Source organism: Pteronotus mesoamericanus, unplaced genomic scaffold (genome assembly GCF_021234165.1).
Source record: "Pteronotus mesoamericanus isolate MK-2021 breed Mesoamerican mustached bat unplaced genomic scaffold, CSHL_Meso_final contig_116, whole genome shotgun sequence".
Classification (NCBI taxonomy): domain Eukaryota; kingdom Metazoa; phylum Chordata; class Mammalia; order Chiroptera; family Mormoopidae; genus Pteronotus; species Pteronotus mesoamericanus.
The window spans coordinates 32,942,559-32,966,731 of record NW_026555027.1 but is presented as its reverse complement, the minus strand read 5'-3'; the positions used below and the strand labels follow the sequence as shown (position 1 = coordinate 32,966,731).

General features: G+C 37.9%; 1 protein-coding gene across 1 annotated transcript; it reads right to left on the bottom strand.

The window, feature by feature from the left end:
- SKIL (SKI like proto-oncogene) lies at positions 1–22,453 on the bottom strand. Its single transcript, XM_054580483.1, has 7 exons — positions 22,227–22,453; positions 18,832–20,597; positions 7,122–7,219; positions 4,973–5,205; positions 2,750–2,997; positions 2,039–2,263; positions 1–1,366 (listed from the first exon to the last, which is right to left on the bottom strand). Exons 2-7 carry the CDS (start codon positions 19,924–19,926, stop codon positions 1,211–1,213), a joined length of 2,055 nt encoding a protein of 684 aa, XP_054436458.1. The 5' UTR covers positions 19,927–20,597; positions 22,227–22,453; the 3' UTR covers positions 1–1,210.
- Positions 22,454–24,173: the final 1,720 nt, after the last annotated feature.

The window sequence follows — 24,173 nt, the reverse complement described above, 5'->3', positions numbered from 1 at the left end:
AAAAAGTGCAGATGTTGCCCTCTCACAAACTATGGGATTCCTGTCTTCTAAAAATTATCTAAAAATCTTTTAGTAGCATATAACTAAACTTACCTATATTAATCTATCATAAATTGTATCAGTTGACTGTAAATTCCTGATTTTGACATTGTCATAATTGAAATGGTCCATTTGTGCAAATTTTGATAAGACTTAACATTTAAACATACAAAAGTCCAAAATAACATTCAAGGTGTTTAATATTTTACAACTTTAAGGAAAACAAAGGCATCAAGGAAAACAAATCCATTATATAAATTTTAGTAAGCCCCACAACTACATATAAAAACTGTACAGGAAGATTATGGATTGTATAAAAACTGATGTACATCAGTGGTATCAGTTTTTCTCAAGAACAGTAACATTTCAACACCGCTATTAACAACATAAACAAAAGTTCAGAAATTTTTACATTTTATTCCCTCTCCTGAAGCTGCTGCATAAAAAAAATCTAAATATAACCATGCTTAAACCAAAAAACAAACAAACAAAAAAAAGAAAAAAAACTGCCTGTTCTGTTTAGCAGCAGGGTTATAATGATGCATATCATCCTTCCCCGTTTGTCCGTGGCGTGTGCCGTAACTTCATCACTGAAGTTCTTCTTTTAACAAAAATGTCTCTCAGGAAACCTTAAAAACTAGAGAACTGAAGGAAATTCATTCCACAAATATGAACAAAATAAAGACAAACTTTGTATATAATAATGAGTATGGTATATCAGCTTAGAAAAGAGATTATGTTAATGAAAACAATAGAGATTCAACTCCTTGAATATTTCTATACATTTGAAATATGAAGCCACCATTGTATCTAAAATTGAGTCTGAAATATGGATAACAAAACTCACAACTATTTTCCATCACTCAATGCAGCTTTTAAAAAGTATACAACTGTTAAATTTGCATTAGAAATATAGGCAGAGTATCTAATAGTTAATAGAGTACTGTTACTAAGCTTTTTGGGGGGAAAAAAGTACAAAGAAACATACATTTTCATTCATTTGGAAATGTAAAAATTTATGTACTAATATATAATCTCTTCACTTTCTCTGATCTACAAATGGATAGAATGCCTAGTTATCTTCATGCAGATAAGCTGTTCAGAATTAGCAAAGCAAACAAACAAAAATAAATTCTGTCAGGAACATACAGATGAATCTCTTTAAAGATTTCTATATTTTAGCAGTCTTTGATTTCAAAATTTGCAGCTTTAACTCTTTTATCATCATCTCTAACTTCTGTCTTGCCTCCCGTTCCTGTCTGAGTTCATCTTGAAGTTCTTGCCTGTCAGCCTCCGCATGGTCCAATCTCTGTCTTAGTTCTGCCAACTGTGTGATTTAAAAGACTATGTCAGTTTCCATTGTTTTGTTTCCATTTAATCCTTACATCACAGCAAAGATTTACCTTCAAATTATTCTTTACAAAACGAACTATTTCATGCATATACAATCTGTTAAATATCTTATACTATTGATCTGATTTTGACTTGACATTGAATGAGGGGAAAACAAAGGGTCAAGAGAACTGAACACCAAGCCTGTTTTCATTATGCCTCGCGCTTTAGCATACCTCCAATCACCACAGCCTGCTCTCGTTAAGTGTTATTTGTTCATCTTCCCTAGGGTGTGAGCTACTACTCATTTTTGCTCAAGTGCTTTTGAATATAGTGGGCAACAGTTCATGTTTGTTAATTTATTTATTTGAAAACCAGTACACTGTATTAAAATAATATAATAATTGATATTCAGAGAGCTAAAAAATTAACAATTTGGGCAACTAAACTACAGAAACCCAATAAAAGTTTCAAGTAACAAAGCAATCAAAATCAGAAAGTCATTCTGGTTGATACAAGCATAAAGTTGTACTTAACAGAATTATGCATTTTGAAATCTAGCCTAATGAAATGAGCTTGACAAAAAATTAATTTATTTAAGAGGGAAGGCAACAGCTTCAATTCCCATACTGAAAGGGCAACACTATACAAACTGAGTAATTCTTACCTGTGCTGCATATTCAGCCTCTTTGTCTTTTTCTAAGTTTGAGTCACAGGTACATTTTTGCTTCATTACCTGCTCTAATTTTTTCTCTAAGTCTTTCTGTTCAACACAAAATTCTTCCATTCTTTGAGCATGTTCATTCTGCAAAGATTCAAGCTCTTTCTGTAAATTTTGCTGTTCTTCAGTGAGTTCCTTCATTGCTTTTGAACTACTCAACATTTCAACTTCCTGTAATATAAAGAATCACAATACAATTTGTACTTTAGTTCCATCAAGTTAAAAAATTTCAATTCAGGAAAAAATACTATATAAAATATCTAAAATTCAGCTGTCATAGCAACTCTATGTAGAAGTGATTATGTTGCAAAACTTTTCTTTAAAAATTTAAAAGTACATTAGCCCTGGCCGGGTAGCTCAGTTGGTCAGGCATCATCCCATATGCCAAGGTTGTGAGTCTGATCCCCTGGTCAGGGCACATACAAGAATCAACTGATGAATGCAGAGATCGGTAGAACAACAAGTTGATGTTTCTTTCTCTCTCTTTCTGTCTCTTCCTCTAAAATAAATTCTAAAAATTTTTTAAAGTATATTAAAATTGCTTATGAGTGCAAAACTCTGAATAATCTTAAATTTGCAGCAACTCATCTTGACGTTTCCTAAGAATATGCAGCAATATCTTTGCATAATGTGGTATTAGTTAGAAGGCAATTTTACCATCTCAAGTTGTTGCTTCTTCTGCAAAATTGAGTTCAATTTTTCCTGTTGTTTTACATAAGTTCTCATTACTTCTTCCATGATTTTTCCCTTATCATCCTCACAAATGACATCTCTGACAAGAAGTGGAGACGAAGATGAAGCTGCAGCATCGTGGTCAATTCCCACCCTGGTTGTGTCTCTGATTAAATTGCAAGTGGTAGACTCAGGTTTCTTTTTACTTACAGAATTATTTGAGATTGATGGATCTTTAAGAGGCAAAAATAAAGTAACAAAGTATGAATATCACTCTGTTAAAATGTCAATAGAACAATCCATAAATGAAATTAATAAAATTTCACTTGCAAATGAAATTTAAAAAAATAAAATACTCAGGAATAAACTTAACAAAAGTAGTATATACAACTTGAACAATGAAAACTATAAAACATTGAAAATAAATGGAAAGGCATCTCATGTTCACGGATTAAAAGCAGTAATATTGTGAAGATGGCGTCATGAACTGAGTGTTAGTGACTCCTACCCCCCATTCATGTTGAAACCCTAATCCCTGATGTGATGGTATTAGGAGGTTCGGGCCTTTGGGAGCTACTTACATCATAAGGATGGAGCCCCCATGATGGGACTTATGTCCTCATAAAAGAGACTCCACAGAGCTCTCCCATCCTTGCCACCATGTGAGGACCCAGTGAGCAGATGGCTATCTGTGAACCAGGAGGCAGGACCTTGCCAGACACCAAATCTGCTGATCTCTTGATCTTAGACTTCCCAGCCTCCAGAACCATGAAAAGTAAATGTCTGTGGTATAAGCTGCCCAGTCTACAGTACTTTTGTTAGAGCAGCCCAAATGGACTAAGATACCTGGTAATACTCACCAAATTAATCTACTTTTTCCATGTAATACCTATCAAAATCCCGTCTAGCTTTATAGCAGAAACTGACAAGCAGATTCTAAATTTCATATTGAAATGCAAGGAATCCAAAAAAGCCAAAACAATCTTAAAAAAGACTTGGGGACGCTCAATCTCCAATTTCAAAGGTTATTACAGAGCTACAGAAATCAAGACTGTGAAAGAAGCCAGACAACAAAAAGCCACATACTATACCATCCTTTTTATATGCAATGTCCAGGATAGGCAAATCCATAAAGACAAAAAATAGACTGGTGGTTGACAGAGGCTGGAGAAAGGAGAGTGTGGAGACTAACTGCTAATGGACTAAGGTTTTTTGGGGAGTGACAAAAATGTTCTGAAATTAAATGGTTGTGATCATTGTACAACTTTGTGAATTTATCAAAAACAGTTGAATTGTATGTGTTAAAAGTGTAAAGTTTAAGGTAGATGAATTACATTTCAATAATTTAAGTCACTAGAATTCACAATTTGGAAAATAAAATGTAATGTAAGTAGGACATAATGATAACACTAGTAATTAAGTCCCATATTTAAATCCAGAGAAAACTAAGTTTTAAAACTCTCAAAATTAGAGTACAGAAATCCCCCACCAAGAATCTCAATTATCTATGAAAACAGTTAAATGACTAGAGACTCTTCAACTGCTCCCACAAAGCTGAAAAACTTGTCACACTTCCGTAAGCTATATGCAAAGCTCTGCTGCTACATGGAGGGATACGATACATAGGCAGCATTTGAGCGAACATATCTTGTCTGGCCCACAGTTATTATAAAAGGCACTTTAACTAGGCAGCTTTTTTTTTAGATGTCCAGCCAGCATTTTGCATTTGTACCATCTGCCTGGCTCCCACAACTATGAGTTTTCAACCCTTCCTTTTTTCATGACTAAGTTTCCCTGAGTCCCATACCTAACTACTCTTACATATACTTCCTAGCATTGTAAAGTTAAATGGGTTTTCAGTTCACAGCAAATTAGAAAGAAAAATATGGATCTTCTGAAGAAACCTGACATCAAAGAAAAGGCAAGAAGGGAGCGGGGGGGGGGGGGGCGGGGGATCACACAAAAATCACTTGCAGTATGAAGCCAGTAGCCTATATATCTCTCATTAGCCTCCATAGCTATCCTCATTCTAGAAAAGTATAGCAATTGAAGTTCTAAGTAGTCACTCAGCATTTTTTACAATAAAAGCTTCAATTATCTGAAAAATTCCCTTACACAGAAATCCTCTTGGGAAATGCTAAATATATTTATTAAATATTTGATTTTTAAATTTCTGAAACTTTTTAAACACTAATTGTAAATACTTACCTAAACGGTTACATAATTCTCTGCTTGTTTTTAAATCCATTTTTTCCTGTTCCTCCAGTGAGACGTCTGGATAAGACACTGTTTTTTGATGTTTCCCACTACTGTGAGGCTTCTCTGACTGTCTTGGTATGGATCTACTTGCCTCTGTCTTTGTGACCTCTTTAGACTGGGACACAGCAGAGGTGAGTGATACATTTGGGGCAACCACTTTATCACACATGTATAAGTAGTAGCTGAAAATAAGGAAAGGCATAATAATGCAATAAAGACATTACATTTAGGTAAAAAGTAAAATGCGTTACATCTATTTCTATGGTTAAACAATTTTTTTTTTCACCAAAAGAGACAACATAACTCAGAAAATAAGGGTCACAGAAAAGAATTCTTGAAAAAGTCATTATTTTAGATAGTAAAAGCAAAATCATAAGGGATTTTTGTTATTTTGCACAAAGTAATTTCTAACCACTAAAAGGACACTCACTAGAAAAAACATGTTTCTTCTCCTTCCCTCAAAACCAACTGAGAACTAAAAGCATGAAGCAGTTACGCCAGAAAGAAAACACTATATGCCTCTTGAGGAGGACTGTTCTCTTGCCCATCACCCTTCTAAAACAACACATGCATGCTCTTTGTTATGGTGAGGTTGGTTCAGTCCCACACTGCATGGCTATGGCCTGCTTCACCATAGGCCCCTTCCTTCTTAAAAAGCTCAAGGAGAAAACAGGCATTCTGAATGCTGCCCAGCTTCTGGGCAGCCCTCCTTGTCTCAAACCCCATAGAATCTTCCTAAAATACTTTAGTACTTACTGTGTATTTGAAAAAACAGCAATAGTAAGTTGTGCAAAACTATGATCAAAAGGCTATCTATCAATTTTGCTTGAGGTTCACATAAGATTGTTCAACAGATTATCTGAGAGACTCATGGAACGGATATGAGCTAGATATTTAGGTACCACATTATTAACTATAATTTGTATAACCTATAGCCAAAAGATACAACCATTTAACTGACATGATACTTTATCCCCTAAACTCTAAATAATCTCCTCTTATACCTCATTTTCTTTGTATAGGATATACCTATTTTGTCCCTTTTTTGACCAACTACATGAATTCTGAGCATGAAAACTCAGTATTCTGCTAAAAAAAACTGACAAGTTTAATATGGTCCAAAGGCTGACTTCAAACCAAGTAAGAATGTAGAAATTGTGCTAATGTCAGTAGGACTTGAGATTTGTCATCATCATGCTTGATGAGAATATACATTTACAGCAGCAGATAAAACTTTAGGACGGCCCTGGCTGGTATGGCTCAATGAGTTGAGTGCCAGCCTGTGAACCAAAAAGTCACCAGTTCAATTCCTGGTCAGGGCACATGCCTGGGTTGCGGGCCAGGTCCCCAGTTGGGGGCATGTGAGAGGCAACCCATTGATGTATCTTTTCGACATCAATGTTTCTCTCCCTCTCTCTTTCTCTCTCCCTTCCCCTCTCTCTAAAATAAATAAAATCTTAAGAAAAACAAACAAAAAACTTTAGGACTAAAGCCCAGGCCAGGTAGCTCAGTTGATTAGAATGTCTTCCCAATACTCCAAGGTTGAGGGTTTGATCCCCAGTTAGGGCACACACAAGAATCAACCAATGATGCATAAATAAGTAGAACAACAAAATCAATGTTTCCCCACCCCTTTCCTCTCTCAATAAATAAAAAAAATTTTAAAAACTTTAGGAGTGAATAGTTTATAATCTAAGGTACATTTTTATTGAAAAAATGAAAAGTTAACTTTGAGGGGTGTGGTTACTATGAAAGCGTCTAAGTTTCAACAAGATTTATTTTTAAAATATCAAAGTTGCACATCAGGCTTTTGAAGAATTGATTTATCTCTTGAAAAGAGCTAAGGAAATTAAAACAAAACTTTCATTTTTTACTTCAGAGCAAAAATGAAATGACCTATTTCTAGGGAAAAAAACATAGAAACACAAAAAAACGTTACTTTAAATGTTCAATACAATTTGATTCATTTCACTATTAACAAAAAAGCATAAAGCTAAATAATGAATGCCCAATGCCATAGAATATTATCTAATATATAGATGCTCACTGAATGAATGAATGAACAAATGACTTAACTAATGAGACAATACCCACTCACCTAGGGTGTAAAAATGCATGCGTCTGAGAAACATGGTCACTTTCCTGCTTTATAACAGGATACCATGACGGTAATTCCATTCCTGATGGTGTGTCTATCTGTAGAAAAATGTAATAGGGAAGAAGTTTATTAAAAGAAGATGGATGGTTAAAATTTTAATGTGTCAACTTGACAAAGGCCATAGGGTGCCTCTGGAGAACCCTGAGAAAGATTACATTACCAGTCATCTTCTTTCTAATCAGGCAATCTTTCCTTAAAAGTACCATGTCTGGTCACTTAAAACTCAAAGAGGCTGCTACATGAACTGTCCCATCACAGAAACAGTTTCATTTTAACAGGGATTACCAGGAATGATTTCATCGAATTTCATACTTATGAAATCTGTTGTAAAAATCTATTTTAGGTAATAGTGCTCTACAAATGTACAGCATCAGTAAGCTCTGATTCTTCATTCTATTACAATCAGCTAGAATACAACCCATTCACACAGCATTTGTTAGCATATAGATAACATTCTATAGCAACAAATATCCTGCCAAACTAAATGTGAAACCACTTTGTCTGCTAACACTTATCAGTAAACCATATTTCCTCAAGAATTGTACCTGTCAATAAAGGAAAGGGAGAAAGTAACTGTCCACTTACTGAACATCTACCTGATAAGAACTGTATACATCCCACTTAATTCTAACAAACACCTCATTAAGTAGTTATCATTATCTCTATTTCACAGATCAGAAAGCGGAGGTTCAGAAATGAAAGAAAAGAATAACCTGTGTTACTAACTTCTCTCTTATTTTGGTTTGCTTTCTACTTTGACCCTCTCCCTACACACACACATATTTCATGTTAGAGTAATCACCCTGCCCTTTTGGGAAAAGGGTACCTTAAAAGGGGGCAAGACTCATTAATGGAGGAGGAAAATGGAGCGGAAAGCAGCTCCATTTGGTGAGCAACAAAAATAAGAAGTTAACAGACAAACCTAGTGGAGAGAGGGAGACGGGAACTGGGGATGAGATAAAGGAGGATGAGACAAAAAGGAGCGCTGGATATTCTGACCCTGCCTCTGAGAGGGTCCACTCCCTCTGCAACCAGGTAAGGTGTGTGGGGAACGACATCCTCATTCGATAATGCACGAACACCGCACTCAGGGGACAGCCACTAAATACTGAGAATTAGGAACTGTTTTGTCTGATGTGCTAGTATTCAAGTTCAGAAACAAGAAACTAAGTAAAACAGAATGGAAACATCTCCAGATACTAAGCAATTGTGATTAAGGCAACACCAAATTCATAAACTGTCCATGGTTTGATCTGGGCAAGATACTGCTACTGGAGGAAACCAATGAGGATGACACTAATCAGGAAAGGAAAGGCCAGACAAGTAACTCGCTGCTCCAACAAGGTGGGCTAAAAAGAGAAAGGAAACAGCTTTTGGAGCACACATTATACAACAACAACCTGTTATCAGGAGATGATTTAAGGCCAGCTAAAAGCCAAAAACAAAAATTGGTAATTTCTGCTGGCAGATCAATTCCTTTATTAAGAATTACTGGGCAAGGAATTTGAAAGACTAACAACACCATAAGATCATAGGGAAAAGAATGATATTTTGAAAGGATTTAAGAGTTAACATATTCAATGAGGGCCTCTAGACTATATTATGAGAGAAAAATTCTTTAAACCCCATAATCCTGGTCAAATATTCTAAAAAAGTTCAGAATCTGAAACAAAATCAACTGCTTTTAAATAAAGTAAACCAATCACCCGTTTACATAGTTTCTAAGCCTACAGCTTAGTTCCACCAGTAAATCAGAAAGGGAACTGACTGCTGGCAACAGCAATACTCAGTGATAGATGCCTGGTGACAGCTGACAGTATAGAGAGGTGAATTACAGGACGCAAACAGAAAAAACTATTCAAAAAGCAATACAATTTGAAGGCTTTACCACAGACCAGGGCAAATGATTTAATTTATCTCAATTGTCCCCTATCATTATCACAACAGAGTGTAGTAACCGATATTTAAGAAGTCTTGAGTCAACACGACAGAGTTAAAGTACGTTCTATATTATACTACATATAAATAGTATTCCACATACATATAGAGTATACTATATAACACATAAAAAGATCGAAAACTATTTGAGATTTTAGAATTCATGAAAAAAACAAAGTTTTAAAAAACATGGTTAGTGCTGAAAAAAGTAACTTCATTAGCTAGAAAATTCACTTAGGCAGAACATTTGTCACCCCAACACTGTATGCTAAAAGAGGTGTTAATTAGTATGAATAAGCTCATGCTAACAAATCAATGAAATTTAAGATCAGCCTGAATTTCTTTTCTAGAAGTCACTTGTTAAACTCATTATTTAGAAAATAAAGCAAGCTCCACTTTATATTCGTTTTATATTTAAAACAATCCTGGATGTACTGCTCAAGAAATCAATTGTTACTAGGCTTTAAAAATTAAAATTACTAAAATTGTTTTACATATTCAAAAGTTTTTCCTATTATGGAATCTCAAATCTTTGTTTTTTTAAAGATTTTATTTATTCATTTTTACAGAGAGGGGGAGGGAGGGAGAAAGGGAGAGAAACACCAATGTAAGAAGGAAACATTGATAGGCTGCCTCTCCTATACGTCCTGAATGGGGACCTAACCCCATCCAGGGCACATATGATCATGTTCCCTGGCTGGAAATCCAACTGGCAACCCTTCGCTTTGCACAACTATGTCCAACCAACTGAGCACCACAGGTCTGAGCTCAACTCTTCAGAAAAGCAAATTCTAAGCTTCTTCAGCCAAAGATCTTGACTTGAAATCTAACTCAATTTTGATCATTTCAAAACTCTACAGCTTGATTTGTATAAGTTACTTTTATTCATGACCCAAACTCAGTTTATCTTTAGTTCTACAGTCTGAAGTCTCTATACTGTAGATACTACCTCCAGTAATTGCTGGAGCATTCGTATACCGGGTGGGACAAAAGTAGGTGTACACTTGTTTGCATGGAAAATAATACAATTAATAAATACGAATACAAGAATAAGCTTGTACTGTTATTTACACATACTCATAAACCTACTTTTGCCCTACTTTTTATTTTTAAACATCCATCCCTCTCTAGTTTCTGTCCTTTATTTGATTTCCTATTTTCATACAATCGCACTGAGTCACAGACTAAAAGTTCTAAAGAAATCTTCCTCCAATATCACCTGCGCAGTCCCCTAGCTAATGTCTGATTTCCCCATTCAAAACCCCTGACAAGGGGCTGTCCCGTCTGCTTGAACAGCACCTTGAGGTCAAGGACTGTCTTTCTTACTTTCACATTTTCAGTACCTAGCACCATGCCTGGCAATGCAGTAGGGATTCAATAAACATTTGTTGAATGAATTCTGAATGACAATGTAGCTCATTAACTCCCAGGGTGGTCTTTTATAAGGTTACTCTGCTATCAAGAAATTCACAAATAGACTCTCTCACATTCCATATCCTACTCTATGCTGTACCAAAAAGGCCAAAGCTGTTTGGGATGTATTTTTAGGGATCAGATCTACAAATTAAATAATATAAATGATAGGGAAATTCACAACACTAACCATAATAAAATGTTGGTAGTTAATTTTACCTAATATTCTGGGTTAGGCCATAAACACATTTATAACAAATTATCTTAACTGCATGTTAAAAATAATTTTAAAAAGCACATATTATACAACAGAACACTCGCAGGCATGCCAGATTTTTTCATCTATTCTGCATTTGTTTCTACATACAAATTAGGTCTTCAAAAAAAGAACAATATAAATGGCACAGCAGTAATGCTACTACTGATTAAGAATAAAAACTAAGATACCAAGAGATAAGCATTTACCACCATTTATCTTACCTTTCAATGTGAGAATAATGTATTCCCTTTGTGTATTTAAACATCAAGATAGAATACATTACATTACTTGGCAAAGAGAAGTAGATTACTTAGTAGCTTAAGTTAGAGCCCCAACATTTTAAAATGCTTCCCCACCATTATCTACCACGAAAATGAACAGATGGCATCCTCAACTGAAATGTATAAGAAAAATTCCAGATACTTTATTTCATTCTAAAGGTTCTTTCTTTAAGTCATAAAGCAACCAGTAATATCTATGAAAGTAAATTTTAAACAATTCCAAAATGGAAGAGGTCATTTTAAATACGTAAAAATTAGAGGATGTTTTATGAAAGTTTCTCTAAGTTTCAACTTACTGTGTTATCTATACATAATCCTTTGATAATCAGATTTCCAAATAAAGAACCATTGTATTTTGGTAGTGCTTATTAGTCTCACAATGAAATTAATTCAGAGAACTTGATTTCATTTACAAAAAAAACCAATAGGCATTTTTGTCACTACTTTCTAGATACAAAAGCAATTCCACCCACTCAGCACCATTCACATACAAACATTCCAATTTGTACTAAAAAAAAAAAAAAAAAGTTTTAAAATCCTTCCACTTATCTTCAGTAATAAATTTTGCTTTTAGGTTGCACTGTTTTCAATTACAGCAATATTAATATTTATGACAATTAAGTCTAATGACAAACATTGATAAACTAATCAAGACAATGCTTCAAAATATTGATGGGATTTCCAAAATCCCACCCAAAAATCAGAATTAAATTTTTAAAAAATATATGGAAAAAATATTTTTGAAATTCCAGAAGATAAAGACTATACATTTTGGGGTTTAGAAGAAAGTAAGTATATGATGGACTAATAGATTGCTAACTTTAACAGTCTATTCCCCTAATGATATGATTACACAAGAAATAAAATACAAAGCATATTAAATAAACATTACAACATAAATCATTTGCAACTTTACTAAACACATCATTGAACACCTAGGTAAGTAGCAACTTTTTAGGTATAAAGTGAATATACCTGTTAGTGGTCAATAAATGATTTTCGAAGAACACAAAAGACACCCTACCAGACAGCTGCCAACAACTCTTACTGAAAGACATTGAATCTTTCAGTACAGGATCAGATTTCCTCAATACTTCCAACATGTTGTGAATGAGTGTTTCAACAACTGAAACAGGAATAGTATTACAAGGTAGCAAATAGACTTAAGGGATTCTAAGGCTTCCGTCTTGTGCCTCACTTCATTGTAACTGTTAGAATTTATCAACCTGATGCAAAAACTGGGACAGTATGATCTAAGCACCTTCACTAACTTATCAAAGACAGATCTTTAGGAGTCACAGCAATGCCTGCTGTTCCCACACACTGAAAGATCATACCACCTACCTCACAAAGCCAATTTTAGGTCTACAGTGCTTAAAAATGCTCCCAGAAAAAACAAAGGCTCAAGTTCTTATAATGTGCAATTGTTAATCTTAAATCCTTCGTGGAAACAAAGCCAAATCAAGTCAGTAGTACAATGTAACTCCCTTTACAACATGGGGAAAAAAAAACAGATTTTTTAAAAATCCCATTAACTCCTGGGCCTTTTAAAAATAAAAAAATTTATAATTATGTGGTACCCAATCCATTTAACACTGCAATTACCTGTAAATCTCCATGCACATACGTCTTTCACTAAAATATTTGTTGTCACTTTCAATCGTCATGAATATAAGACTTTTCTCCCGTTTCAGCATATACACTTTAAAAAAATTATAGTGTCAGATTATTTGGCCTTCAACTAATGTAAACTAACAATAGCAAATTTTAGGTTAACTGTTTTTACTGTATGCAATGTACCCTATTTTTTACTGTCACTTTTTAAAAAAATGCTGGCCAAATTTAGTGACCCACTAAAAATTGACTTCATGACCCTCCTAGTTCTTTCTCAACTGGGATTCTCAAGAGAATTCAGCACAAATGCCCCAACACATCCATTGTATACAATGACTTCACTTCTCTCCAAAGCATTTCAAATAGTACCAGATACCATCCTTGGAAGAAATGACAAACCACTCAAATCATTTTCTGTAGGGTGTCAATTCTTCTCTCAGGGAACCCCAAACAAGAAAGGCCGCATAGGTGACAAACTGCAATTTGAAAAACATTATTCTAAGTAAACTGTCTTAAAATTGGCCCCAAAGTATTACTATTTTAACAACTAGTCCTGTATTGGTAACACTTGTGCACTCTGTAGATGCTTTTGCACAGATTTACAAAGCATTACATATGTAAAGGAACAAATTCCAATAGTCTTTATCATTCCATAGTAAAACTGAGGAAGTCTTTTTTTCCTTTTGTTATCTACTTACAATTGAGCCTATTACTTTCAGAGTCATACCAAAAAAAATTTTTAGCATGATATAAAACCCCTAGTATTATTTACCAAATGGTCTTTAGTTTCTTACAATTTTTTTTATTCTTTGTCTCCATGAGATAAATAAGCACTTTTAATACTATTTAAAATCTCAAAATTAATTCATTATCACAAATAAAAACAAAGGCTGATTTGCTTTAAAACTAATCCTACCTATCTTCCTCTTTGAAAAATCACTGGTAACTTTACAAGGCAACCAAGATTCTTCATTCAGATAGCCAATCCTTTACTAAGCATCTACCACATTCTAGACTCAGAAACTAGGAATTCCTGCCTAGGGCACCCTCCATGTAGTCTTTACATACATACTTCTGTGACCCACTTGTAAGTCTAGAAATCAAAATGACTTTTAATTGTATCTTTCCTATTCATTCCTCCCTCTGCCTATCATGGTGTGGTAATATTTTATTTAGTGATTGCAGAAAACTACACCTTAAAAAATGTTTATGGTTTAATTACATATTCCTTTTGCTTTTTGTAACCTAATAAAATCCTCAAATTATTTTATGTATTTGAACCCTCAATAGACCAAAATTCTGTATGTGGACAAAATACAGGTTTCAAGCCTTACTACAGCTATTCCCAAACTAGTTTTACCTCTTTACCTGAATAAATTGAGTTCTGGCTCCACAATCACTTTCCATTCCCAGAATTCTACAGGGATTGAAATTAACCCAATTCTTGATTACTTCCTTACTCTCCCAGTGGCGTAAGTTATAATGTATGCATAGCTATGAGAACACTATTAGCTGACTACACAATGATTCAGACCTATCCTTTTTTTCTTCCTTGAAGTTTTTTTCAAACCAAAAGTATAAATTTGTGAGTTATTTAAATCATAAACCTTTTAAAAAATATTAACTTTTTAAAATGTTTTACCATTTAATGGTAAATGAATATAGACTCTGTATTTTCCAAACCATAAGGGGGCACTATTCCCAAGGCCATTCTAAAGATTTTACTGAAATGTTCTTCCTATAACGTATTTCTCAAAACCAGTTTTGCACTTTCTTCTTGCACATTTCAGTAAGTAAACAAATATCCAAATAGTGTAACTACTGTATACAAACAACTAAGAGTGAGATACGTTTGAACTCAATATTCAGTTACCAAATGTCTTAGAAATAATCACATAATTCTAGGTAAGTCAAGATGTTTGGGAAGGAAAAATCCCCATATACGTACTAGCAAATATTTCAATAGTTTGAAGTACCATCCTGCATCTCTAGACTCTTAACTCCCCAAAATACTTCAAGTCCATTCTCTCATTTGATCAGATATCTTAGTCAACAGTTTATTCTCAAATCAGGTATGTGTTTATTGAAGGTTAAAACATTTTTCCAGAAAATTCCACATATTCTAAAATAAAATGTGGTGTTATCAAAAATGTATTCAATTTTTTTAAAAAAAAATTATTTTCACTGAGTGCTTTTGACATGCCAAGCACTAAACTACGTTGTGGGAAAACAGAAAAAAGAGTCTCTAAAATCATGAAGATAATTATTAATTTTTGAACATTATACAAAAATATCCATACTGGTCCCTCATATGAGCACAAATACTTTATCTGATTCTGACCTATCCTCACCTGATCAAAATTTATGCTAATAATAAAATACCAACTATACTACTGATATAACAAATTATCATCAAATCTACCACAATTATTACTGGAACACATTTTATCCCAACACTACCCTTTGTAGTTGCCCACTGTCTCTAATATATGTCCTTGCTGCCTCAAAAAAGAAGTGTATTTACTTCTTAAACAAAAGTATATTAGTTTAGAAGAGGGAGAACTTTTTTGTACCATTATTCCAATGACCTCTGCAGAAATGAACTTAAAGGAAAATGCAAAACTAAAAATAGAGAAATGTTTAATAAGCTTTAAGAGAAATATTTTTAAGTTGATATCTTTAGGTCTTCTATAATTTGTATCACAGAGAATCTATAGGGTTGTTTTTCACGAAGCAGAGTAAAAACTGTATTATTTTTCTTACCTAATAATCAAGTCTAAATGTTAGAAGTCTAAATTTTAATTTAAAAATATACATATTTATAAGGACATACACCACCTTTAACTTAGTAAAGATTGTCAGATACATGCTGTAACAGCAAACAATCACCAATAATTATCAAATTGACAAATGGGTTTTTCTAAAGCTTGAAAATAATCTTAAGTAAAGATCACCCTTCAAATTTTATTTACAAATGATCAATTTGCTTAACAACCTTTTCCTATAGACAGAAATGTAAGAATCAACAAAATCAGAATTAGATCTAATAAATAATACCCACTGAGGATTTGGAGAAAAATCAGGAATATGATATTCTTGTATATATTTGTGCATTATAAAATACAATAATCATTTTTCTAACAAAAAGTACAAAACATTGAAATGATACGAAGAGAAAGAGTTTATAACACCATTTTGCAAAGCAATCCAGGCATATATACTGAAAATCAAGTATATTTCTTGCAGTGGTAACCTAGGAAAGTTCAAAATATATCTTTATGCAAAGAATGCAGTCAGTTTTTCACTTGGAAAACCCACTTAGAACACTGACCTTACACCACTTGTTTCTCCCCTCTAAATATAGCTAGTATCTATGCAAATTAAATATAGCTATTAGCTATGCAAATAGTCTGGTGATCATAACTAATATAGTTTTCATCCTTAGAAATAATTTAACAGTTGCTACATTTCAAACAATTGCCTAGTGAGTTTCAAGGAATTTTTAAATCCAAAAACAATACTTTGACTACATAAACATATAAAATTACATTAGTATTCACACTAAACAGAGTCCTTTATATGAGATTAATATATTTCATATATTCTTTTATTGGGGAAAAAAAAAAGCCTGTCAACTTTTTAAAATGACCTTCTTCTGGGTCTAATTTGGTTTGTTTGGCAAGTTAAATACCTCAGTCTATATACAAGTTAATACAGAATTTAAGAACCATTTTACAGAGCTAAGTTTTTTTGTTTTTTTTTTTAATTAATGTTTCTCAAAATTCAGTTTCTGCTACTAAATTAGCTTTAGGGGAAAAAGTTAAATTACTAGACTTCAAGTCAGAAGACCTGCATTCAACTCCTCAACTCTTGATTCTACCACCCACCAGGTATCTGAGAAACCTTGTTCAACAGACCTAAAAAAAAAAAAAAAAAAAAAAACACCTCACAGTTTTGAGGAGTAAATTTTTAAAATGTGAGGCAGCAGGCATAACAAAACCACCACTCAAGTTTGTATTACACACAAACTCCCCCAAAATCTCCTTTCTTAAGGTTTGTTTGCTGGAAACTCCCCTTAAACTGCATAAAATCCATGTACAATTGGAAACAATACCAAAATACACCAGTAGCAAATACTGCAAAAAAAATACATAAATAAGATAAAATAAATAACAGCAAAAAAATGGGGGGAAGAAATCTCACATCTCCAAATAAAAACTGAATTCAAATTTTTAAGTTCTGAGACAATAAGGGCCACATCCAAATGATGGTTTCAATTTTAAACAAACCCTAGCACATTCTGTTTCACTGAAGTTAATTCATCATCTTTTTTTAAACCTTCATCATGGTTCTCAGATATTTTTCTCACAAACACAGGGCAGGAATATTAGGCAAAGTAGTTTATCCCAAAAATGTTTATGCCAGAGCAACCAAGACTGGAGCAAGGATATCTAGCAAATAATGTGGCCACCTATGGACTGTCAAGGTAGAGCCCCTAAATAGGTTGGGGCAAGACATCATAAATGTCAAAAGGAGCATTCCACATTTTGAGAATAAAGATAATCCCTGAGCAGACGCATCAGTATGGGACCAGTTCAGCTGCAAGCAAGTCCAGCAGTGTAAGAATGAGCTTGAATTCAATCCTGCTTCCAAATGTTAAAACTCTACCTGAAAAATATAAACTTATCTAATAGCCATAGGCAAGGAATTTTGAAGGTGTGCTGACCCTCTGGAAGCAGTAGGTAGCAAACTACCCTGACTTAGAAGTTTAAAATTATCTCCATGGGGCTTCAGAAGCAAATCACTTTCTTGGAACTACACTGCAACTAAATTTACCTCAAAACCTTACCGTGTAGGAGTGCCCAACCCGCAGCCCAGGAGGTCTATGAATGTGGCCCAACACAAAGTTATAAATTTACTCAAAACCTTTTTTTGGCTCATCAGTTCTCGATAGTGTTTGTGTATTTAGTGTGTGGCCCAAGACAACTCTTCTTCCATTGTGGCCCAGAGACACCAAAAGGATGGACACCCCTGTAGCTTAAAGGCACCATAATAAAGCATGAGAAACCAAATCTTAGATCCTAGCCCAAGTTCTCATGTTGTTGTGGAAAAAAAAAAAAAAATGCTTCATTCATTTCTTTTGTGAATTAGAAAGGGTAGAAATTATTTCAAGGAATAAAAACTCAGTGGAAAAAGTAAATTCTTAAAATGAAACATGACCAACCTTTTACTGTACAAATCCAATTACACATGTAAACCACCCAAGAACAATGTTTGCCACATTTTAAATACTTAGTGTTAGCTATTACACTGATTTTAATCAAGTAGAAAGGTATTTTTAAAAATCATACCAACAAACTGAATATTTAATAACCCAAATCTTATCTATTACCCAGGCATTCAAACCCTTAGAATAAACATATTAGTTTAGCCTACCAGGTAATGCAATGGGAAAAGTAAGATCTCTTTGCTAATAGATTTTTATGTTAACATTTAGTCTAAATTAGTCTTTTATTTATTCTAGCCATCATAACTTTTAATTATTCCTTTCTTCAAAAAAATTTTTTTTAGTTACTGGAATCACAAATCTTTCACTTCCATTTGTTTCCAAGTATTGATCAAGCCTAAGTATCCAAGTTTATAAGCAATATCAGATATCCTAGATGTACATTTAAAAAACACTGTTTAGAGCTCATTTCCAGAACTGTTTTGACTAGCTATTACATCATTTGCAAATGGAGAATGACACCAAAGTGTAAATCATTTTGAATCCTAGGGAAACAACAGATTTAGTCATCAAAAAGCAGGGTATGTGAAAAACAGAGAAGACATCACTGGAGAAAGAAGCCCCAAATCCTCCACTCCCTGGCTATATAATCTCAGGAAAGCAACTTTATCCCTGCGCCTTGGTCTCTTAATCTGTAAAATGGTAATAATCTTATTCTTTTCAGCAGGCTGTTTAGAAGCTCAAATGAGCACATACACAGAAAAGTACTTTATAGCCTAAAATGTGATATAAACATATTACATACATGTTTTGTTGTTGCATGAGCAGTTAACAGTTATTTAACATACGTTATAGTCTAAATTTTTGATCTCAAAGTAAACCATTACTATTACTCAAAATTGTTTTTTAAAAACTTGCCTTAGATTGAGTTCTCTTTCCATTTCTCATGCTAAACTTCTCCTTCATTTCTTCTAAAACTATCTTCAGTTTCTTTTCTTCAGGTGTCCCTAAGTATTTTTGGTTCACATGAAGATAGCAAGGCCATTTGGCTGATTCAAATCCCCAGTGGCAAGTCCTTTTGTCAGGTGACCTGTGAGAATGCATCACAAATGTCTGGGGCGCAAACATTCCACAGCATTCCAGACACTGAATGCACGGAGCATCAGGCTGAACATAAAACTGGGGTGCAAACAGACCCTGACATTTGCCCAAGCATTCATGTTCCACTTCAAAGGCACTGCCTGTTTCCTTTAACTGAGCCAATGAGTTTTTAGAAGGAAGTATGCTACCATTTTGAGGAAAAGTACGGGGCCGCAACAAAGCATTACATAGTCTCTGTGCATCAGTCAATGTGATCAGCCCACAGGATGGGGCATTGAATGGAAGTATTCCCAGGACCTTTAAGATATGAAGTTGGTCTGAAGTACATCTTGAACAATAGATGTACAATTCGTCACACACTGTATTTATTTGCTGCAGTGAAAATTCTCGGAGAACTGAATTTAAGACTTGGGGCAAACAGAGTCTCTTTTCTCCTCCCACCTGAAAACAAGAAATAGACTCCCCTTCCAACACAGTCTGAGTGAGTTCTGTGGAGCTATCAGAAGGGATGAGCAGTGGACCAGGAAGAACCTGAGGAGATGGAAGAGGCAGAAATACAGGTGACATGCTTTCTTGGGAATACCGAGCGGAAAATGCTGCTGGTCCACCCAGAGAGCTTTGACTACTTAAATGGAATTGTGCCAAAGTATGTTTCAAACTGGGATTTAAATGTAGAGGTTCGGGAACCGAGGTACAGGTTTGCTTGACATGCTCTCCATCAGTTTCCATTGGCGCTTCATAGTCATCCAAGTGTTCCTTCTTTACTGTTGGCATCTTGTTTATCAACATTTTTCCATTTGCATGAATGTCTGTCATCCTTTTTTTCACTGGAGGGCTGCCATCATCTCCCATCCCATTCATTTTTTTATTTGAGCCCTGAACCAAGGAGAAATTTGTCTGCAGGTTTTCCATGGATAAAAACTATTGTATTAAATAAGTGAGTCTGACACTTGCATTGTTATTTAGCTGCTTATTTGGAGAAGAGTAACATATACCAATATGTATGGTAACTTATGTATGGTAAGTTAGAGAAAATTTAAATTTCCAAAGAGAACTCTCCCTAAATTACTCAATAGATTTTGCAACTCTGTTTTGGTTCTACTTATATTCTAGGTAATTTCACTGTAAATGCTATAAAATTTGTCTCCAATAATAAAAGAATTTCAAGAGGCACACCTCTGAGGAAGCCTTCAGTTCTTTTAATTCTTCAGATACATGTATTAAAATAAAGTTATCAATTCTCTCAATTCAAGATTTCCAGGTTTGATGCAATGATTTGGTTTGAACAGAACAAATGAAAAGTTTATAAAAGTACTTGTGCATAAAACCTAGACACAGACACATCAAAATGATGCACCCAAATTTAATTTTTGGCACCAACACTCCAAAAAAGGAAAAAAGAAAGTATCTTCTCTAAAAATGATGCTCTGTTAGTGTGTGTTGACAAGCTGAAGGCTTGTATAAATTCTCACACCAATAAGAAGAGCCTCTGACTCCACTTCAACTTCTACAATTAAAGATGATTTAAAGAAAAATTGCCCAGTTATCTTCAAGGATTGCTGTTCATTCTTCTTTTAATTAATCTGGAAGAGAAGGGGGATGGGGGGAGAGTTACATTTGAATTTGCTCCAGAGGCCAAAGGGTCAGTTTGAAACCAGTTTCTTAATCTTAAACTGAGTTCACTTTACCAAAGGTGACACTTGAGTGATTTCTTTAACTGTAACACGTTACCTAGAAGAACCTTAATTTAAATAGGAAAGCAATCTGGAGAAGGGGTAAAGGCAGCAGTAATATCCCTCAAAAGGAAGAGGGCTACTCCAACTCAGAATAGGAAGAAACTCAAACAGAACATCTCACCCAAAACTCAGTACCAGAGGCTTCTCAGTTATGCCATTTTAAGTAAAATAACCCATTACTTCATCTCCTTATGTAAAAAAAAAAAAATCCAGTTTTGTCCAAAACAATTGGATAGTTTTAACGATTTAACGTATCTATCACATGTAAGGAAGTTACAACCTTAAGTGCATTAATTCACTTAGCCAGTGTATGCTATTTTTCTGGAATGACTGTAGGCAAAAACTTAACTTTCCTTTAATATGTTGGCTAATTTGCTTAATGGAAGTCAAAAAGCTATGGCCTCCAAGCCTGGGAATCTCTACCTTTCAACAAGACTAATCCGGGACAAAAAGCACAAGGCAGAGAGACCTCACAAAGAATGCAAATGGAGGAGGGAAAAAGAAAAGATTCTTCTTCCACTTCTTTTCTGAGAGATCCAAAAGAAATCCAATACACAGAAAAATTTCCCTCCCAAATTCCCAGCAATTTACCGTAAAACAGACCCAAAGGGTTAAGGACCAAGGCCACTAGCCAATGTACTGACTTTCGGCCACCACACGAACACCTCAGCCAACGAAAACCAAGAGAGAGAGCAGGAGGCATGACCTAGAATGGGGGAGTCCCCCAAACCCTGAAATCCTCTGCCCACGCAAAGCCACCCACCCATCTCAAACCCGACGAGGAGGAGTGGAGGACAAGAGGCCCAGAACTCCTTGGGGTGTACAAGAGGGTACAGGGAAATGGAGGAAAAGGAGTCCTCCAACCCCACCCGCGATCTCGGGACAACCCCAAGTGCCCTAACACGGCCTCACTGCGGAGGCCGCACGGAGGACTGTGGAAATCCCCCGCGCACCCTCTCCACGGGAAGTTCTCGGGTGTCACCCCAGCACCCCTAAGGCTGTACCTACGCCAGCCCGGGGCCAGAAAGAAAATGGTTAGGGAGCGGGTGGGGCGCCAAGCTGGGATCCCCACGCCGCGGGGCGCCGACCGACAGGGTTGAGCCCAGGGCATCCCCGCGGAGCGCAGACGGGCGCCGGGAAGGGCGGGGGGGGGGCGGTGACGGGTGTCCCAATCTCCGGGGTTCCGACGGCTCGGGTCAAGTGCAGCGTCCTTCCTCTGCCCACGCCCACCGTCCAGGTCAGCGAGGCATGATCCGCCGTAGGACACCCACTCCCGCACCCGCCTTGGCCCCGACCCCACCCGGGACTCGCGCATCCGGACCCCCGACTCCGGCCTCCACGCCCCAGGGGAACTCGACCAGCTTTGTTAACTCCCCGCTACCTCCGCCGCAGCCGTCGGGCTCTTCAAGGGTCCCGCGCCCCCTGCGTCCCGCCGCCTTAGCCGCGTCCCCTCCCCCCAGCGAGCCGGGGCCGCACCTGTGCCCGCTGCCGCCGCTGCCGCCACCGCCGCCGCTCGCCAGCTCCCTTCAGCTGTGCCGGCGCCGCTCCGAACCCCACACACATCGCTACACACAGCCCTCTGACGTCACCGAGCCCTCGGCCCGCCCACGTCACTGCGGAGACACACGGCTTCCCGCAGACGCCGCCGCCGTCTCCGGCCGCCCGGGGGAGAGCGAGGGAGGCGGGGAGGGGGAAGGGAGGGGAACGGAGCCAGAGGCGGCACCGCGCGCGCCACCGTCGCCGCCGTCTCGCGTCTCCCAGTCCCTCGGGGACGCGCGCGCCGTCGTCCGGCCTATTGTAGCTCCTCGGGGCGCCCCCCCCCCGCGCTGTTATCGCGCGCGCGCGCTGCCCTCTCCCTCCCCCCTAGGCGCGCACCCGGCGCTCCTGGCTCCGCGCGCCGTCTGGGCGGCTGGCGCGCGAAGCTGTCTGCGGTGCGCTCGGCGCAGACAGGATGTTCCCTCCCCGCCCCACCCCCACCGTCGGCCGCCCTCCTTCCTTCCTCGAGTTGCCCAGCCGGCTGTCTGGGGCCGCCACCGCCCCACCCCCGCCCCACTGGCAGCTCTGAGGTGACGGGCCAGACCCGGGGGCGCCCTCGCCGTTCAGCCGCCGCGCGACTGGGAGAGAGGGGGCAGGGCAGCCGCGCGGTGCACTGGGCGCGACCCCACCAGCCGGCTGGGCGGAGGTAGGGCTCGTCCGGCTGAGCGCCGCTGCCCGAGGTCAGGCACGGGCGACCCTCCCCCCGCGGGGCTGCAGCTGGTCTGCCCCGCCCCGGAGGCAGCCGGGTGGCGGCCGCCCTGCGGCGCCCCTTGTGTGGGCCCACTTCCCCGGGGCGCGCCGGGGCTGCTCCCCGCCTCCGCGGGGCCTCCCGCCTCGGGCCGCCCCGCCAGCTGCCTGCGCTTCGCCCCTCCCTGGCGGCCCCCGCCAGGCCCGGGCAGCCTCCGCCCAGACGCCTTCCCCGGGCTGACCTCCATCCGCCATCGGGCCAGGCCTGAGTGCCGGCTCAAGTTCCGGCGAAACCGGGGGAAAACAGTTTTGCTACTACTTCTCAGCCTCCCTCCCCACCAGACTGCTCTCTCAGTTCCAAAATAGAAGTAGAAATTACATGTTTCTACAGTGTACACCGAGGGGTTTTGGGGTTTTGTTTTGGAGGGAAACTCGAGACGTGGAAAGACACGACTTAGGAGCTTCCGGCTGTGCCCCTCACGATGGTATTTCTGGTCGACGTTCCCAGGATTAGCAATTAGCACAGAGAACTCAACGAAGCCGCCCATCGTATTTCGAAAACAAGAAATCCCCTTTTCTCCACCCGCCTCTCCAAGATTAGGAACAGAAATAGTCCACCGAGTTGCAGCTCAGAATTCAGAAGATTCGAGCTTTAACCCTTTTATTCTTTTTGCCCATTTTCAAACAATTTCTGGTTTTACTGTTTCGAGGTGGCTCATATGGGGTTCACATTTGGAGCCTGCCGTAAATGTTTACCCTCTTTTCCCCCCAACCTGCCCACCAAAGGCTCAAAAGCCTCTTATCACCGCCCCTCCCCTAAGTTCCTGTCCTTAGGCCGCCATCGTTGTGCTCCCAGGTCGTGCTCCCTCTCCCACCCCCAACCTTCCCCTCCTTCTAGACTGTCTCCTTTCCTGAACATGAATAATTCCGCAGCACTTCCCATCTGTTATTGCCATAGAGACAGAAGCTCAGCAAAGATAATGATGTTCTGTGCAGAGCCAGTGGGGGGAGAACAGCATCTGCGAGTCTGGGGGTTAGACTTTCTAACCGCGAGAATATCCAGAAGGCTCGGCCAAGATCTGATGTGGAAGACTGGACAGGCCCGAGACTTGACATCCGGCCAGTTCCGGCCACCTGGCTTGTGTCTGGCGAGAAGAAACAATTTTTAGAAAGCGAAATGACACTTTTTGATACCTGTTT

Bases quoted from the DNA above. Each gene is read 5' to 3' on its own strand.
- SKIL (XM_054580483.1), bottom strand. From the start codon at position 19,926: ATGGAAAACCTGCAGACAAATTTCTCCTTGGTTCAGGGCTCAAATAAA. The intron at 7,220-18,831 runs GCAAGTTTTTAA...ATTTTTCTACAG, and splicing joins GAAAGAGAACTCAATCTAAG to ATAGACACACCATCAGGAAT. The intron at 2,998-4,972 runs GTAAGTATTTAC...TGCCTCTTAAAG, and splicing joins AGAATTATGTAACCGTTTAG to ATCCATCAATCTCAAATAAT.